Source organism: Balaenoptera borealis (assembly GCF_965194805.1).
Source record: "Balaenoptera borealis genome assembly, chromosome: 11".
In the NCBI taxonomy this organism is placed as follows: Eukaryota; Metazoa; Chordata; class Mammalia; order Artiodactyla; family Balaenopteridae; genus Balaenoptera; species Balaenoptera borealis.
Genome location: NC_138868.1, coordinates 80,334,686 through 80,354,480, shown reverse-complemented (window position 1 = coordinate 80,354,480; position 19,795 = coordinate 80,334,686). Strand labels below are relative to the sequence as shown.

The window sequence follows — 19,795 nt, the reverse complement described above, 5'->3', positions numbered from 1 at the left end:
AAAAAAAAAGAAAGAGCTGAATTTCCAAGCATAAAAAATATGAAGTAAAATTGTAATTCCAAGAACGAATTTAATATGGAAAAATACAAACACATTTGAGTCTTTCCACAGAGCAGCCAGCGTGGAAATAATTTGCCTGTTTGGAAATAGGAGTCAGTTGACACAGCCATACTTCTGAGAGCCCTCCTAAGACTGTCATTCTCCCAGAGGAAAAAGGGTAGCAAGATAATTTCCACAAAATTACATCCAAAAGGGGATTATGGGGAAAGAAGAAGCTCCCAGAGAAAAAAACATTCAGATGTGAAGAGCAATACAATTTTAACATGTTTTGAGTTTCTTGGAAACTATGCTCAGTGCAAGCATTGCTAGGATTTTGGTAGGATTTAATCACCAGCTTTTTGTTCTAGATTTTTGTGTTTTCTTTTTCACTCTCAAATAGATCACTCACAAGCACAAGCCTGGGAGTTACATGTTCTGGTATAAATACCTAACTGGAAATTTCAAGATTTAGGACCATGTGAATCTTTGAGGCTTTAAACAAAACTTAACTTAAAATTCATTGTTATTTTAGGAAGAAATTTAACAAAAAGCTATTTTAGGTATCCAGTTTCCAATCCATGTCAGCATATCTGAAGTTGTAACAAAACACTTAGAGCATTTAAGTCGAGAGCTCTGGACTCAGACCAGGAGAAAAAGTTGTTAGTCCAGGCTCTGTCTTCTCTTTTCCCCCACTCTTGTCCTCCCATCCCTGCAGAGGTGTGACCCCAGACCTGTAGGCAACTACTCTGTCCTTTAGTTTCAATTGGAAAATCAGGGTCTTGGACTAGATCCATGGTTTTCAAGATTCACTGCACTGAACCCTCATTGTTCCCTAGAAATTGGGGACTTTGTTAAAGATAGGGGGATGGGGGCAAACTGGGAGTGATGTAGATGGGTCTCGCAGCCCATTTCCCCCTTCATTAGAGCACTTCTCCTATCATCTGGTTTACAAATTGGTCTTCCAAAAAAGATTTTGTTTAAAGAGTACAGTAGTTTACAAGGTTTGAAAACTTCCAGACCATAAGATATAGACTCTTGCCAGACTGAACAGTTTATGAGACTCTTCCAGGGTGATGCTTATGTAATTTCTGGCCCCATCCCAGATGGCCACAATGCTGTTCTCTTGCATTAACCTAGTGACCCTTGTTTCCCAGACCCCAATGGAGTTGGGGGCAACTTCACACTGACCAGATTCCTTAACAGTCAAGGTGTGTCTACCACCCTTTGACTTTGAATACACAATCTGTGTTCAACCTCTAATGTAAAGAGCTCTTTTCAGTATATTCCTTGCCTGTGCTGGAGTGTCTTTAATTGGCAGTGTTCTTTGGTCCCCACCCTCCATCTAATGCCTGTGAGAAGGAGAAGGTTTCATCTTCATGAGAGCTTCTTCCAATTCCTCTCACCGCCATGAACTCACATGTTACTCCACTCAGATGAGGAACTTGTGGTTAAATGATTAGGGAGGAAATAAGCTCTTTCACATCAATTCAACAACTACTGAAGCAAAATTTATTCATAAGATGCGTTTCTTAGTGTGGAGAGGAAAACAGAAATTGGTAACGTGAGAAAATCCTGAGAAAGCAAACCTGACATGATGGGAAGGTGGGTGACACCATCAGGTGCTAATGTGGAAGAACACAGGCAAGTGTTTCTCAACTTTATGTCGCATTTAAACTCTTTCAAGGAAGGAGGGTGGGGCGTGGGTAAAGGAAGCTACAGACTTAGACCAGCTTGCCTTACCAAGAGTGGAACAGATACCACTGGTGGCCCCAAGACACTTTAATGTGGATCCTGAAGAATGAATATACATTTTTCATTACATGGCCATGTATTTATTTTAATATGCAGACAAAAATAATAACCCACTAAGCTATGATTTTATGGATATGATAGCCTATAATGAGGCAAAACTTTTAGAGTAAATTTAAAGAAAAATACAAAAATGATATTAGAGGTGGCACTAAGATTTTGCAAAAATCATGACAGAGGTAGAAGGATTAATGAAGGTCAGAAAACTAGGGCTAGACCAGGTCCAGAGTCTCTCTTATCCCAGTGCTTTCTGGTAAAACTGATCTGTGCAACTTCATACAGACTTCTGTTAAAGCCATCTTAAGGTGTCCCATAAGATGTTTCTTTATTAATTAACCCCATTCCATCATAACTGGTGCACAGAAGATGCTAAATAAGATCTTTGAATAGATGAATGCATAAATACATGAATGAATGCATACATGAAAGAATAAATAATTTCTGCCTAGCCCCAGGGAGCAGAGATGTGCTCACACTGAGGGGAATGCGGATGATTAAAAATAAGACCTCAGACTCACACTTGGTCTTTTGCTAGCCCCTGGCTCACCTGCTACATTCTGACAGGTTTCAGAGAAGGATCCTATTTGTCCCATGATGCCGCTGGGCAGTGTCTAAACAGGGTGGGGAGTTACCTCATACCCCACCTGTGGATGGGGACCTTCTAAGCCAAGGTTCTCAAATCTTGGGCCTGAATGAAGATTAAGGGAAACTATGGTGCTAAGAAAATAGTGTACAAGGCAGCTTAGCAAAGGTAGAAGGGAAACCCACTGAACCTGGGAGAGCCACTCCCACATGAATGCCTGTCAGTACAGGTGCTGAACAGCCATAGGGCATACATGTCAGCAATTCTGTCCTGTGCTTGGGGAGAAAGTTGTGTGTATAACCCGGAGCACTTTATGACCAGCAGGATCAAGTACCAAAGTCTACTTTTTAAAAAGTCTGTGGAGTACTCTGTGATCTCCAGATATAATAAGGTCTTTCTCAAACAGGATAGAAATGAATTGAAGAAAACAACTGCTTACATGTTGGACGTGTTTCCTTTGCCCATGTCCTGTTTGATGTTAATCATAAGATTGCAACACTAAACAAACACAAATAATCTGCTTGGAGTCACCGTTTGTGATGATTGCTCAGGTTATTCACTGCTAATCAAGAGGATGTCATGAAATGTGAGTCAGACAGCCTCCGGCTTTCTGGGAGTGCCAGAACCCTATATATATATAGAGAGAGAGGGAGCTTCCTATTTGAGACTGGAGCAGCAGAGAGGTGGGAGCCATCAGATTCCTTAAGCTGAGAAGGAAGACAGAAGCCAGCATGCCCAGACTGCCTCTGCTGCTGCTGCTACTTCTCTGGGGCATGGGGTCTCACAGCTTCCCAGCAGCGACTACAGAAACACAAGAGCAAGATGTGGAGACAGTGCAGGTAAATGCTGAATTTCACATGCCCAACATGCAAAAGCCTTTATTTGCATTTTTCCACAGTATAACAGAGTAACAGCAGTATAATAGAGTTTATTTAAGGATGGATTCCCTACAAAGAGAAATTTTTGTCAGAAGGGGCACTATCCCCAAAAATGTATCTAGCCATGCATAGACTCTCCTTTTCCAGTTAGAAGTGATAGGGAACTAAAAGAACAATATGCAAATTTGTCTCTACAAATTATAATTCTGATTTCATAATAACTAATGGCAGGGAAATTTCTACTCCAAAATTACAGTTTCCACCAATAATAAGGATAATAAGGACCATGCAATCTAAATACAATCTTTAAAAGTAGTTCTGTGTTTCAGCTATAACTTTATACTGTCAATATTTAGAATTAGAAAGATTTCCCATCCAGTGTTTCAATAATTTTATCTTTCATCAGAAATACCTGGAAAACTACTACAACCTGAAAAGTGATGGGAAGCAAGTTGAAAGACAGAGAAACAGTGACCCAGTAGTTGAAAAACTAAAGCAAATGCAAAAATTCTTTGGGCTGAAGGTGACTGGGAAACCAGATGCTGAAACCCTGAATGTGATGAAGCAGCCCAGATGTGGGGTGCCTGACATGGCTCAGTTTGTTCTCACTCAGGGGAACCCACAGTGGAAGAACACACACCTGACCTACAGGTAATTAGACTGAGCACCAGAGTGGGAATGCTATTTCCCATCAGATCCATCAGAAATGAAATCCGATGTGTCTGTATTTTATTTCATTTGAAGGATTGAAAACTACACACCAGATCTGTCAAGAGCAGATACGGACCATGCCATTGAGAAAGCCTTTCAACTGTGGAGCAGTGTCTCACCCTTGACCTTCACCAAGGTCTCTGAGGGTCAAGCAGACATAATGATATCCTTTGTCAGGGGAGGTAAGCTCTTCTGGTAGCATGAAAGTATTCTCACCTTAACTTCCCCCTGCCTTTGAATCTCTTCAGCTTTGCAACTAGATTTCCTTGTTTGAGAAGAGTGTTGATTTTATGGACTTAAGAATGAAAACTATACTGCATTTGCTGCAAATCTGTTGGCCTCCTAGCAAAGCTAATGCTTACTCTCCTGGGTTGCCTAAATAAGAACCAAGAGGAACTTTTGTTGAATTTTGTTTCTTGCAGATCATCGTGACAATTCTCCCTTTGATGGACAGGGTGGAAACCTCGCTCATGCTTTTCAACCAGGCCCAAGTATCGGAGGGGATGTCCATTTTGATGAAGATGAAAGGTGGACCAACAATTTTAGAGGTAAGTCAGCTCATCTTGCCTCTCTCAACCCTTCTCCCCCAACCCACCTTCTTGGTTCATTGTAATATTGGTTGACTTAACTGAAAGAATGCATTAATAGAAGTATGCATTTTTCTGCAACCACTTAGAAAATTAATGGTTCATTTAGAAAATGTAAGAGAAGAATTATTTCTGTTAGTAAGAACATCTTATTGGCTACAAATAGGCTACTCTGAAATTTCTGGTAAGTAAATGTTGAAAATCTTAATGTTTTCCTTGTGGGCATCTACATAGAATCATTTTTATTGGAAGAACACACCAAAGTGTAATAATGTTAGTAAGATATGTGGAAATCAAGGGAAGAGAGGCTGTACATATTCTCCAAAATTTCCAGCGTTAAGCATGTATCAATCTGTAAATAGGAAAAAATATTGTGTTAATAGAAAACTATTTCTTCTCTGTGAAATAATATGTCATCTAACCACTGACAAGACTGACTAATCTGTGCTAGACTCTTGGTTGGCTGAATTTACTTTTTAATTGTAATCATAGAATTTAGGCTTTAACTGGTCTCTTCACTATTAATAAATGCATTCTTCTTACCTTCAGAAATTTTTTTAATACATTTCAAAAAGCTATTGAGAAAATAAGAACATTAATCCTTTAGAGTTATAGATTACTTCTTAATTAAATGTCTCAAAACTGAAAACATTTCAAATAATTGCAAATGGGTTTATTATCCCTTTTAGATTATAACTTGTATCGTGTGGCAGCTCATGAATTGGGCCATTCCCTTGGACTTGCTCATTCTACTGACATTGGGGCTTTGATGTACCCCAACTACATCTTCAGTGGTGATGTTCAGCTGTCTCAGGATGACATCAGTGGGATCCAGGCCATCTATGGTGAGTATAAAGGAAAACATTATAGACAAGGGGTCATTAGAACAGCCATTGGCTTTACCCTTTAAGAAGCTTTCGCTGGTTATGTAGTTTTCCAAAGCCAGGTGGAACTAACTCCAGATCTCTTGTTCCTTTAGGACCTTCCCAAAATCCCACTCAGCCAGTTGGCCCGCAAACCCCACAAGTGTGTGATAGTAAGCTAACTTTTGATGCTGTAACTACAGTTCGGGGAGAAGTGATGTTCTTTAAAGACAGGTAAGACATCAGTTCTTCTTTGTGTTTTGTATGTGTAATAACAAGACTGACTGCTATGGGTACATATGGGCCACTACTATGCTTCACACTTTGTTTATCTTACATTTGTTTACATACATTATTATAATTATAGTTGAGTGTAAACAATTGCTTGCTCTTGCACAACATAATGAACTTATAACAACCTTTTCCCCAGCATGTATTCTGTCATTTGATTCTCACAAAAATTACCACTGAAGTAGAAAATCAGTAAATATAATTCTATTTTACAGATCAGTAAAGTAAAGCAGAGAGAAGGAAAGAGATCCTTCAGGGCACAGAGTTCCTTGGCAACAAAGCAGTAATTGGTCTTCTGACCTCTACTTCAGGCCTCTTCTCATTTTTGTCACTCTTTAGGATGATAAGTGTGTCAGTATTTTATTAGGAGAAATCAGTCCTTTTCATAGCACCATCATGCTGAGAAGGATTGTATAGACCCATTTTAAGTATCATCCTGGAAAAGACAGCCCTTCCAAAGCCTGTGGTCATAATAGGACTCTGTCCCCACCCCCTTACCCTGGGAGGGGGCAAAGAAAGATAGGAGCCATTGCAGGGAGAATCCCCAAGAGTTCATGAGGACCCCGTCTGTTGGGGGCCAGGGGATATGGGCAGTCACAATGTGCTTCCCTCCTCAGAGGAGGATCCTAGAACTCCCTCAGCAGTGTGTGGCCTCAGGAAGGCTAAGGTCCCCTCACACACAAGGAATAGGCCTGCTCTGCATACAGTTCTGATTCCTAAAGGACGAGGCAAAATAATAATATAGTCATTTTCTGAATAATACAGTCTGCCGCACATACAAAGTAGGGATGCTCTAAAAGACTCGCTTCTCCTCACCTCTCTTCTTGGAGTGTCACTGGAGCTGTTTTACCACTTTGTGGTCATATCTACCCCAGAAGGCAGTGTATCGGTGCCTAATGCTTCCCATCCTGTGCTTTACTATTTCTGAGTATAAAAGATAAGGATGGATATAAATCATACAGAGTGTGGGGAGTGCTAGGAAAGACTTGGTTTTAAAGGAAAGCTCTCAATATAGCAGGACGTGCTTGTCAAAGCAAGTATTTGAAGGATGACTCCAAAGAATAGGACCAAGTCTGGGATTTGCAAGAACTGAAAGGACACTGAGATCATTTAAATGTCACCAGGTCATGAAGCCACAGAAGGTTAAGTCTAGAAACAGTAATAGTAACTGACTTGCCCAAGGTCTCACAGCCAGGCAGAGGCAGGAATAGATCGAGAAGTCAGATTTGACTTCCAAGGCCAGAGTCTTCCCTGTGGCCTGGAATCGGGAAAACTCTTCTGTCGGCCCATGTGACAGTCTATGCTTTGTCGTTACCCCAGTCAACTTTGTAAACCACCAACCAAAGGAAGACAAATGGAGTGGCTGTTAGATCTGAGTTTAAAGTTAACCTTTGCCTCTTATCAGTTGCATGGCTTTAGACACCTCCCTTCGCCTCCCTGACCTCAATTGCTAATCTGTGAGATGAAAGCAATGTTCTCTTGTAGGGTATTTGTGAGGTAGGGCATGATGTAGGCAAAGTGTGCACTAAACGTAGGATGTTAGTGCTGTGTTCTAGGCCCTGGTGTGCTTGCCAAAGCTGTTTGTTACATTTTGAGAATTTTGCAAGCTGGTTGTTAAACAGCATTATTAAAAGTTAAATTATTAACTTTAAATTTAAATTATACAACTTACAATTGTATTTAAACTAAAGGTAATAAAAGTAATCAGAATTCATCCCTTTGTAATTATTTTGCTGCATTTTACTATTTATTTATGTTCCTGAGGCGGTTTATGCCTAATGTATCCGTATAGTGGAAACACTATACAGTGGTGCACCACCGCAAATCTCTTGATTTGCAGTGGTTGTAATATTTCCACCATGAAAATAAGCAAATGTTACAAACCAGGACTCCTCCCCACCCCCATCGTGGAGAGCCAGATGTTAAACATTATGAGCACACTACTAGCGCCAGCAATAGAAGGACCTGAATGACAGCCAGAGCTTGCTATGGATTAGATAAAAACTTTTTTCCTTCTTTTAAATCAGGTTCTACATGCGCACAAATCCCTTCTACCCAGAAGCTGAGCTCAATTTCATTTCTCTTTTCTGGCCCCAACTGCCAAATGGACTTCAGGCTGCTTATGAGGTTGCCGATAGAGATGAAGTTCGGTTTTTCAAAGGTAATGTTTCCAATTATCTTTCAGTTTTTATGAATTAAAGTTTCTTCTGCTTTTGGGCTGATATATGAGACTACTAGCTACTTTATTTCCATGGACTTTGGAAAATCTAGCAAATCAATGGGAGTCTATCACTTTAGTTAAGAATTGCATGGTGCATGTCTGAATAAATTTAAGTGAAAAGCATATGACTGGAGATACATATTTTATGGCCTGTTTGTGAATGTGGACATATGAAGGTGTTTTCTGTGCAAACTGTTTATGTATTTTAAACCCTCTCCACATTCTTGGGGTGCTCAGGAGTAAAACTGAGAAGATGGAACAGAAACATTTGAGTTTGGTGGTTTCCTAGAGCCTATTTTATACTAATAACTCTCCTGAGAGAGGAGGCCCCACAGGGCAGCCAGATGGGGGTGCTGCATCCTTGATGTCAGAGTATGGTCTTCAGACCAGCATCACTGACACTGTCCCAAGGTCTGTTAGAAATTCAGAATCTCACTTACCATAATACTGACAAAGTTCGTCCATATTGTCAGATCCTATTCCAGACCTTCTAGAATTTTAACAAGATTCCCAGGCAATTCGTATGTACATTAAAGTGTGAGAAGTCCTGAACTACCATGAATAGAATGGGGTAAACTTCTTTGATTCTATCAGAATGAAACGTGCTCCAATGATCAGCTCCTGGCTTTGAAGACACTACGCCAAACACCAGTATTTCTCCAAATGTATGTTTGGCATAGGCATAGTGCAGACAAACATTAAGACACTTGACCCAGTCACACACTCAAGGCAAAGAACTCAATACAGTTCAGATTGGCAAAAACTTTGAAACGGGCTTTCTAGCCCTTATATAATGAAATTAAATGGGATTTTAGATACACAAAGTTTCAAACTGGTTATTCCTGAGGGATAAATAAGGATACTTGAGCAAAAAGTACAAGCCTGGCTACAAGACGTAAGACTGGTTTTATATGACACGGAGTTTACTAAGGGTAAATATGCAGAATCTGGACACAGCCTAAATTCAAGTATTTGGAACTGTAGTCAGGTGCAATGATTTCTACCCAGGGTTGCAAGTCATTACAGATTGTGAGTCATTACAACACTCTGGCCTTTAGGATACCCTTGGTGTGAACTTCCACAACCCACGGGCAACCTGGAGAAGTGAGGTTTCTATCACTGAGGTGGCACGATGAACTCTGTAGTCATTTGAACATCTGGCTTTGGAAGGAAACCCCCAATGCCACAAACCAGTCATTCTCAAAGCTTGCTACAGGTTAGAATTGTCTAGGAAATTAAAAAAATATACGGATTTAATTGGTCTGGTGTAGGATACCAGCATCAGTATTTAAAAAAAAATAAATCTCCCTAGATGATTCTAATGTGCAGTCAGGATACTCCTCTAGCACATGAGACTAAGCATTTAGCTGGAAATCCACTTACTGTCTACTGGTGCCCTGGGTAATGTGTTTTCATCCCTGTTCTTGATTGGCAGGTGATAAGTACTGGGCTGTTAAGGGGCAAGATGTGTTATACGGATACCCCAAGTACATCTACAGATCCTTTGGTTTCCCTAGGACTGTGAAGAACATCGATGCTGCTGTTTCTGAGGAAGATACTGGGAAAACGTACTTCTTTGTTGCTAACAAATGCTGGAGGTAAAGACTGGGTACAGAAAATGGTAGGGTATCTATTCTTTCTACATAGAGAGAAGTTACTAAATTGAATAATATAAAAATGAGTCTCACAGTGCCTTGGCTAGCTGCCTTTTCTGGGAATGGCTGTAGCTTGTCCAGCTTCCAAGTCGGTTGACCAATAATCATCACGCAATTCCTGTCCCAGAGATCCAGGGGGAATGTGGACCTGAATTTGAAAAAGAAAATGTGAAAAGGAGGGCATTCGTCTTCATAGAGCTGCTGCAGCCAACAGGAACCTATCTTTCACTGCATTTGACATTAATAGCACCTACTGGAGAAGTAGAATTAGATGTTGGAGTTCAGAGGGAACTTATAACTCTTCTAGTATACCCAACATCCTACGTCACTTCGTCCCACCTCTTATTTTTACACATGACCTATGGAATTAAAAGGTCTTCTTACATTCTTGCTGGTGAATTCCCTGTAATGGTTTTGTGAAGGCTACACATTTAACAAATAGTTCTGACACTTCTAATTATTTTTTTACCAGGTATGATGAATATAAACAATCCATGGATGCAGGTTATCCCAAAATGATAGCAGAAGATTTTCCTGGAATTGGCAACAATGTTGATGCTGTTTTCCAGAAAGACGGTAAGTGAATATATACATATTTCCTCTATTTTGTTGCCACAGAATAACATCAGTATTGTTATTTGGAACAGAAAATACCAAAAATATTTATTCTCACAAATGACTTGGATTTTTGAAGAATTAAAGTTAAACCTAGAAATCATTTGTATAAGGTAATAAGTCTCTTTTGTTTTATTTCTAGGATTTTTCTATTTCTTCCATGGAACAAGGCAATACAAATTTGATACCAAAACTAAGAGAATTTTGACTCTACAAAAAGCTAATAGCTGGTTCAACTGCAGAGAAAATTGACCAGCTGTTAAAAAGTTAAACAGAAAAATATATTTCATGAGTCCAAGGAAGGTGTTTTCCTGAAGAGACATATATTTAAATAAAATACAGAGTTATGAAGTATAATCTTATTTATAACTCATTCTGCATATTTTTTATGACTTAGAATGTAATATTTTATGTAATGCTATAATTTAGTTCCACAAATGAGGGCTAAGTAAGGTCAAATTCATGGCTCCACAGTTCAATTCTCTGTAGATGTGGAAGGAAGGGGTAGGCAGTCACATTTGGATAGTCCTGGCCAGTGGATTGTGCCCAGAAGTGACCGATATCACTTCCAGATGGAATCATTGGATTGCTGGTGCAAACTTCTCCAGCGCTATGATGATTGTAAAAGCACATCTTGAGAGAATTTCCACAAGGTTGAAAAAGCCAGAATTCCTGGGCAAACACTCTGAACAGTTACCCCAAACCTCAGTAGATTTTGCTTAAGAAATAAACTTTCATTGTGTTAAGCCACTAAGATTTAGATTTTGTTAAAGCTGTGTAACCCAGTTTTTCCAGACAAACATTATCTAGTTTATCATGCCTAATTTTGGAGGATGTTAATGGAGGTAGGAGTCCTGTAGGTAGCTTCCAAGCCCTATGAATTTTATGAGTAGCTCAGAGAGTGCTCAGAGTGTTTGCAGACTTTCCAAATACACAGAGAGTCTTGGGAATATTTTGAGGTATTCATGATTCTGAGGCAGGCAGTTCTCAACTCAAGAATTTGGACAGCAGTGTAACTTTCCCTTTGGACAAATCTCTCTCTCCATTAAACATTTTTATAATAAAGTATAACATAAATGCGGAAAAGTGCACATATCATAAATGTTCATGTCAATGAGTTATCACAAAGTTAACAACCCCACGTAATTCTCACCCAGCTCAGTAAACAAAATATTACCAGTGTCAGGGAGGGGGAAATATCTCCCTTACCCCTCTTGAGCTCTTGTGGCTGAACTAATAATAAAGTTGACACAAGACAGATTAACAGAAGAAAAAGAAAGTTAATTTAATTCATGCACACGGAGGTGTCATAGAAATGAGAACTAAGGATTGGCTAAAGCAGGCAGCTTTTATACATTTTACATAAAGAAACAATAAATTTGTGAGGAATTGAGAAGACAAAGAAATTTAATTGGTGAAGAATCTAAAGAGAGTTTGGGCTTGGGGTAGTAAACTAAAACAGTAACAAGGTTTGTATATTCAGTCCTGCATCCCTATCTCTGGAGATAAGGATGTCTTACCACCTCCAGATGCAGGGATGCCACTGCTGTCAATCTGATTCCCCCATAAGTACTGATATGACAGCTGTTTATGATGAGAGCTCTCAAAAAAGTCTTCCTATCAAATTACCAATTTATAGGATCCATCATCTGGCCATTGATGTGTAGGATATTATATTCACTTCAAATAGTGAGTCAAACCAATAAGCCTTTTTTGTGGCTTAACCAAAGATGCAAGAGACATCTCACAAGAGAGTATGTATCCCTCACATGATCCCATCACTGCTCAACTCTTTCTTAGCTTAGTTCTCCAGAATAAGAGCCTGAAACAGGAATTCTTTGGTGTTGTCATTGGGGGAGGAGTGCTCTCAGGAGAAGAGGAGCGAGGGACATAGTTTAGAACAGGGAAAAAGCTAAAGAATGTGGTCTTAGACAGAGCTTGCTTTGATCTTATGAACAAGGAGCTCTGGAGCAAAAACGGAATTACAGTTAGTCCCACCTTGAGGCAAAGGAACTAGACTTTTGCACCCCTGTGTCAATCAGTTATCAGTTGAGGTCTGTTTTGGGGAGAGTGGCATTGGTCCCAGGCAAGATGATCCCATTTGACAAAGTAACAGGGGACAACTGGAAGTTGTAGCAGTCAACACTTGCAGTATCCATGAGGATGCCAAGGGGGATCTGGGGATAGTACCAACAGCATTCTCTATACATTCTCTATCTCCCAGAGTAACCACTATGCTGACCTCTAATACCTTAGATTAAATTCACCTATTTTTTAACTAAATTAGAACAACTGTGTATTATTTTGTATCTACCTTATTGTGTTGAACATTATTTATCCACTGGTAATGGGCTTTGGGTTGTTACCATTTGGGGGCTTTTATAAATAATGTTGCACATAGGTAGGCATTTCTGTTGATTATATACCTGAGAGTGCAATTGCTGAGTCATAGAGATTATCAGACACTCTTCAGATTCTTCCTTGGCCTCATGTTTCTTTTATCCCTGCCACAGCAGTGGTGACTGGCTTTGTACAGGTTCTAAACCAGCTTCTAAACTAGCAGCTGTTCTCGTTGGGTCTGTGCAGTGTGTATCTTGCTTCCTTCTCTAGGTTTTTCCATCTTTTCTGTTGATGTTCCATCCAGCTCTGTTATGGAACTCATTCAGAGCTCATGCACATACAACCTAGAAGTGAGAAGAGTAATAGTTTGTGGGACAAATATTTTACCAATGTGAGAGTAATGGATGAATAAATCCATCTCCCTTTCTTTCTTCAGAAGGGTGTTTCTAAGACACATTTCCAGTAGTCCCTCAGACAGTCCCATATCGTACAACACATTTCTCATATCTCTATCCAGTTGACAATTCATCTGTGTATTTTCTCTCCTGCTTTCCCTGCTTTGCTCTCCATGTCTCTCAATCCAGCTCCCTGGATTACACTTAAATTTTGTCTCAGGCTCTGCTTTCTAGGAATACTAGATTAAGATAACTTGTGCTGAAATGTGGTAGTGATAACCCTTGGTATGTAGTGGCATCACAGTTACTAAGACTTTCATCTGTGGTTGATTGTGAAAAGATGATGACGAATGATGAGGTGTTGGGTTATCAGGTGTCTGGGACACTTCAACAGTATGAGAGGGATGGTAATTTTAAGAAATGTGGACTGAGCTGATTAACTTCCCTGGGAATTTGATAAAGAAAGTAATAGGCTCAGAGAAGCCAAATATCAACTTAAGACATACTGTGAAAGCTAACAGACTTTAATGGCAACATTTAAGAAAATCCTCATCTATTGTAGACTATGATAAAAATCAGTCCCAGATCTAACTGCAAAATTGGACACTTTCTAGCTGGAATAATAAGTAAACAAACCTGAAAATCTTGAACACCTAAATTTCTCTGAAAGCTCCACATGGGTAGAAGTATCAATAATATCTCCCTCTTGACAGAGAAGGACAACTAACCCTTGTGTAGAGAATCAACAAAGACCATATGTGACTCAGCATCTCACAAGATAATGCTTGTCCTCCTCCCAAATTATCTCCCTCACCCCTCATTGTTTTCAGGCAAATGACTAAAGTCAGGTCTCAGTTTAGCTCAAATCCTAGCTATAGCATGAAATCACTAACACACCAAACTTGTTGTGGAGTGATTTGAGAGGAGAGTTTGGAGATTTCGCTTACTTTCTATAAGCCCAGATATGCTGAAATGTATTTTTTAATTAAATACAGTTGATGTACAATATTATGTTAGTTTCAAATGTACTATATAGTAATTTGACATTTGCATACATTATGAAGTGATCACTATAATAAGTCTAGCCATCTGTCCCCATGTAAAGTTATTACAATACTATTGACTATATTTCTTATGCTGTATAGTATATCCCTGTAGCTTATGTATTTTATATCTGAAAATTTGTACCTCTTAATCTTCTTCACCTATTTCACCCCTTCCCACCCCTCTCCCCTCTGACAACCACCTGTTTGTACTCTGTATCTATCAGTCTGTTTTCATTTTGTTATGCTTGTTTATTTCATTTTTTTTAGATTCCACATATAGTGAGATCAAATGGTATTTATCATTCTCTGTTTGACTTATTTCACTTAGCCATAATACCCTTTAGATGCATCCATGTTGTGGCAAATGGTAATATTTCTCTTTTTTATGACTGAGTAATATTTCATTACGTTTATATACCAGATCTTCTTTATAAATACATCTATCAGTGGACACTTAGGTTGCTTCCATTACTTGCCTATTGTACATAATGCTGCAATAAACGTTGGTGTGCATATACCTTTTTGAATTTGTGTTTTTTCTTTCTTCGGGCAAATACCTAGAAGTGAAATTGCTGTTCTACTTCACTATCACATGACAGTTCAATTTTTAATTTTTGAGGAACCTCCATGCTGTTTTCCATAGTGGCTACACCAATTTACAGTCCTACCAACAGGGCACGAGGGTTGTCTTTTCTCCATATCCTTGTTATTTATTGTCTCCTGGATGACAGCCATTCTGACAGGTGTGAGTAGTATCTACATGAGGTTTTGATTTACTTGACCCTAATGATTAGTGATATTGAACATATTTTCATGTGTCTGTGGGCCATCTGCATGTCTTCTCTGGAAAAATGTCTATTCAGGTCCTCTGACAATTTTTAAATCAGGTTGCTTGTTTGTTTGTTTATGTTGAGTTGTATGACTTCTTTTTAGTTTTTGGATATTAATTCTTTATCGTATATATCATTTGCAAATATATTCTCCCATTCAGTAGGCTGTCTTTTCATTTTGTTAATAGTTTCTTCCCTGTGCAAAAGCTTTTTATTTTGATGTAGTCCTATTTGTTTATTTTTGTTATTATTTTCCTTGCTGAGAAGACAGAGTCAAAAGAGTATTGCTAAGATCACTGTCAAAGAGCGTACTATGTTTTCTTCTATAAGTTTTATGGTTTCAGGTTTTACATTAAAGAGTTTAATCCATTTTGTGTTTATTTTTGTATATGGTGTGAGAAAGTAGTCTAATTTGATTCTTTTGCATTTAGCTGTCCAGTTTTCCCAATACCATTTTTTGAAAAGACTCTGTTTTCTTCATTGTATATTCTTGCCTCCTTTGTTGTAGATTAATTGATTGAAATTAAAACCAAGACTTCCTGTTTTCCACAACAGTGTCCTAAATGCATTTCTAAAACCAAAAGCCTTCACTGAAACTTTCTTGGGCTTCTTTTTTTGATAGGCAATAAGTTCTGGCCTGTCAGAGGAATTGAGGGGCAAGCAGGTTATCTAAGAGTCATCCACACCTTGGGTTTTCCTCCAACCATAAGGAAAATTAAAGCTGTTTCTGGTAAGGAAAAGAAGAAAACATACTTCTTTGTAGAGGACGAATACTGGAGGTAAGAAACAATAGGAATTACTTTGTATAGAGCCTAAATAGGAAAATTATTTTCTTTCTTTAATGATATCCCCCACTCCCACAATCAAATTTCCTCTAATTTCAAACTTTCTGATTATGAGGAAAACAACTTGTAATTATTCAACTTCCCAGATATAACAAAGGACTCTCAGAACGGCTGATCCCTGGGTCATATATCCAGACACCAAAAGACATCAGGAGAGACCAACTGAGGTCCAGACAATGAGCCACCATAGGAAACCCAGGTGTATCAGGCTATAGAGACAAGGTCTACAGGGCAAGTGTGATAAAGAACCAAAAGTTTATTTTAGCCAAATGATTTAATTCACTTTGCATCTTGTTTGTATATAGTTCTCATACATTCAAGGCAGAAAGGTACTTCGGCTCTGTGTGTCTAGGCTTAGAAGATTGACCTCAGACATATGTATGGAACCTCTGTAGAAGATCATGATGTCCTTGTATCTGGAGAAAATATTGTTTTATGTGCTAAACTTTTAAGTCCAAGAAAGTCACATATTTTTATAGTTATAAAAATGTTTAACACTTCCTTATACCACTTGAGAATTTTATCCAGGATTTCACACTGAAACATTAACATGATATCATACTGTTGCATGTAATGGGGGCTCTACATAATGCTGAATTGTATTTTTTTCACTTGGTACAGATTTGATGAAAATAGCCAGTCCATGGAGCAAGGTTTCCCCAGAATAATAGCTGATGACTTTTCAGGAGTTGAGCTGAAGATTGATGCTGTGTACAGGCATTTGGTAAGAGGACACTCATTGCATTGCCACTGGGGACCCTTTGGGGCATTTTATGGTATCAAAATTAAGAGGAGACACAAACCAATTTTTAAATAGTTCAAGCTTATAACATTTTTACTCTAAACTCTAGAAAATTTTCATTTTCCAATTTATGCTAATTGGGCTTAAATTTTTTTCTTGAATAATTTCCAAGTCTGTTTCATACTTGCACATAAAATCAAAGAATGCTTCTTCACATCATAGCCATTTCAGGGCACTATTTTGGTATAAAAATACAACCAAGTGAGAGCCATGTTTACTTATGGCTGGTTGTCTTTCTCCTCTGTCCCCTCCTTGTTGTCCATTCTCTCCTATCCTAAGGAGAGATTAAAAGAGCCTTGTCTGGCTTTCTGTTGCAAGCTGCAATTGTCTACATTAAATAATTCATTTGTAAATAAATGGTAGTCCTGTCATATGCTCAAAAGAGACAAAATTTGATTCCTGGTAATGAGTGGATGGGAAAGCAAAACGTGTACCTGCTTTTAAGGAATTCTGGAGGGAGCTGCCAGGGCTTGACATCATAATGCTCATAAGATTGCTGATCTTGTTACTAAGATAACTTGGCCTTAGAGTATGCAAAGCAGGAAATGGACCTCCAGTGCATTTTATTGTTGGCCTGATTCTCTTGGGTACAATTGCATCTCAAGTTGTGATTAAGTACCTCGTGGGGGGAAAGGGAATTGGGAAGAAAGAGGGAAATAAATGAAGGTTTTAAAATAATCCTGGAATTTTATCTATTTGAAGGTAGTATAATCTAATGTTTTTAGATCACTGGCTTTGGAGTCAAAAGAGGTGGAGTTCTCCCTCCATCTTTTATTAGAGATGTTACTTTTGGAAAATTGCAAAATATCTTTTATTTTTAGTTTTGTCTTCATTCATAATACTTCATACTTTTTTTGTAAGGATAGATGAATAAAACATGTAAAGCACTTAGCACAGTGCCTGGCACAGTACCACTTAATATATATCACTCATTATTAGCTCATTCTTATTTTGAGTTATGCATGTTGGAAAATTAATTTATTTGAAGAATGCCCCATTATTTTCCTCTTTTAAATTCATAGGACTTTGCTATTTGTTCAGTGGGTCGTCACAGTTTGAGTTTGACCCTAATGCCAGGATGGTGACACGTGTATTGGAGAGTAACAGCTGGTTATATTGTTAAGTGAGATATGGGAAAGACAGATTCATTTTAAGTGAATCTAATAATTATACACATAATTTATTATGACTCAAAATGTTTAATTCTTCCTGTATGTGCCATTGCCAAAGAAGATGAGCCTTGCAAACATCTTCATGGTGATACAGCACTTATCTGGACCTCTCCACTTGCTGTCAGATTACATTGAATAGAAGTGAAAAATACTCAGGTGCAATAAGCAAGAAAATCTACATCCATGAGTGCTTTATTTACTGTTTAATAAAAATTTTGATTTTGGACCTGTTCCTTACTTTCTAGAATAACTCATATTCAATACAATGACCACGCTGTGGACTGAGCATTTAACAGATGTTCTGCTGGTAAGTGTAGTAGGAACACATATTCCCTGGATGGGGCATATACTGTCATGTAGTTTCTCCCATCCTCTCCTCCAAGACGACCTTTATTTTCACCTCCCAGATAGTGTAAGTGTTCCTTACACACCTAAGGAAGAAAGAGCTTAATCAGTAGTTGTCCTGTAGGACTGGTTCTGGACAAAATTGGGAAATAGAATTCTAGAATGTTGGCGCTTAGGAACCTAGAAAATCATCTAGTCTGTGTCATCATTTACAGGTGGGGAAAAAAAAACTTGTTTGGAATCCAGCCCCCTCTTTTTTTTTTCATATTTATTACTATTTGCAGTTTTATTCCCAGATGGAGAATCTTCATAGTTTTCTAGTACTTTAATTTTTTAAATTAATTTTTATTAGAGTAGAGTTGCTTTATAATGTTGTGTTAGTTTCTACTGTACAGCAAAGTGAATCAGCTATACATATACATATAGCCCCTCTTTTTTTGGATTTCCTTCCCATTTAGGTTACCACAGAGCATTGAGTAGAGTTCCCTGAGCTATACAATAAGTTCTCATTAGTTATCTATTTTATACATAGTATCAATAGTGTATGTCAAACCCAATCTCTCAATTCATCCCAACCTCCCTTTCGTGTTCACACATTTATTCTCTACATCTATGTCTCTATTTCTGCTTTGCAAATAAGATCATCTACACCATTTTTCTAGATTCCACATATATGCATTAATATACGATATTTGTTTTTCTCTTTCTGACTTATTTCACTCTGTATGACACTCTCTAGGTCCATCCACGTCTCTACAAATGACCCAATTTCATTCCTTTTTATGACTGACTGATATTCCATTATATGTACCACATCTTCTTTATCTATTCCTCTGTTGATGGACATTAAGGTTGCTTCCATGCCCTGGCTATTGTAAATAGTGTTGCAATGAACACTGGGGTGCATGTGTCTTTTTTTTTTTTTTTTTTTTAAAGAAAGCTGCGTTTTATAGCTACTTTATTTATTTATTTATTTATTTTTGGCTGTGTTGGGTCTTCGGTTCGTGCGAGGGCTTTCTCCAGTTGCGGCAAGCAGGGGCCACTCTTCATCGCGGTGCGGGGACCGCTCTTCATCGTGGTGCGCGGGCCTTTCACTATCACGGCCCCTCCCGTTGCGGGGCACAGGCTCCAGACGCGCAGGCTCAGTAGTTGTGGCTCACGGGCCCAGCCACTCCGTGGCATGTGGGATCTTCCCAGACCAGGGCTCGAACCCATGTCCCCTGCATTAGCAGGCAGATTCTCAACCACTGCGCCACCAGGGAAGCCCTGCATGTGTCTTTTTGAATTACGGTTTTCTCAGGGTATGTGCCCAGTAGTGGGATTGCTGGGTGTTATGGTAGTTCCTATTTTTACTTTTTTAAGGAAACTCCATACTGTTCTCCATAGTGGCTGTATCAACTTACATTCCCACCAAAAATGCAAGAGGGTTCCCTTTTCTCCACACCCTCTCCAGCATTTATTGTTTGTAGATTTTTTGATGATGGTCATTCTGACCAGTGTGAGGTGATACCTCATTGTAGTTTTGATTTGCATTTCTCTAATAATTAATAACGTTGAGCATCTTTTCATGTGTTTGCTGGTCATCTGTATGTCTTCTTTGCAGAAATGTCTATTTAGGTTTTCTGCCCATTTTTTAATTGGGTTGCTGTTTTTTTGATATTGAACTGCATGAGCTGTTTGTATATTTTGGAGATTAATCCTTTGTCAGTTGCTTCTTTTGCAAATATTTTCTCCCATTCTGAGAGTTGTCTTCTCATCTTGTTTATGG

At 38.6% G+C, this 19,795-nt stretch overlaps 1 protein-coding gene across 3 annotated transcripts; it reads left to right on the top strand.

Moving 5' to 3' along the window:
- MMP1 (matrix metallopeptidase 1) lies at positions 1–18,952 on the top strand. Of its 3 annotated transcripts, none has more exons than XR_014231997.1 (11): positions 1–3,270; positions 3,716–3,960; positions 4,054–4,202; positions 4,443–4,568; positions 5,297–5,452; positions 5,587–5,704; positions 7,789–7,922; positions 9,418–9,580; positions 10,110–10,213; positions 10,395–15,642; positions 16,330–18,952. XR_014231997.1 is itself a non-coding variant. In XM_082343966.1 (10 exons), the coding sequence occupies exons 1-10, from the start codon at positions 3,163–3,165 to the stop codon at positions 10,502–10,504; spliced, it is 1,413 nt and encodes a 470-aa protein (XP_082200092.1). In that variant the 5' UTR covers positions 1–3,162; the 3' UTR covers positions 10,505–18,952. The 3 variants fall into 3 exon arrangements, 1 of the variants encoding a protein (XP_082200092.1); XR_014231998.1 differs by having other exon boundaries at positions 10,395–16,432; positions 17,744–18,952; XM_082343966.1 differs by having other exon boundaries at positions 10,395–18,952.
- The last annotated feature ends 843 nt before the right edge of the window (positions 18,953–19,795 follow it).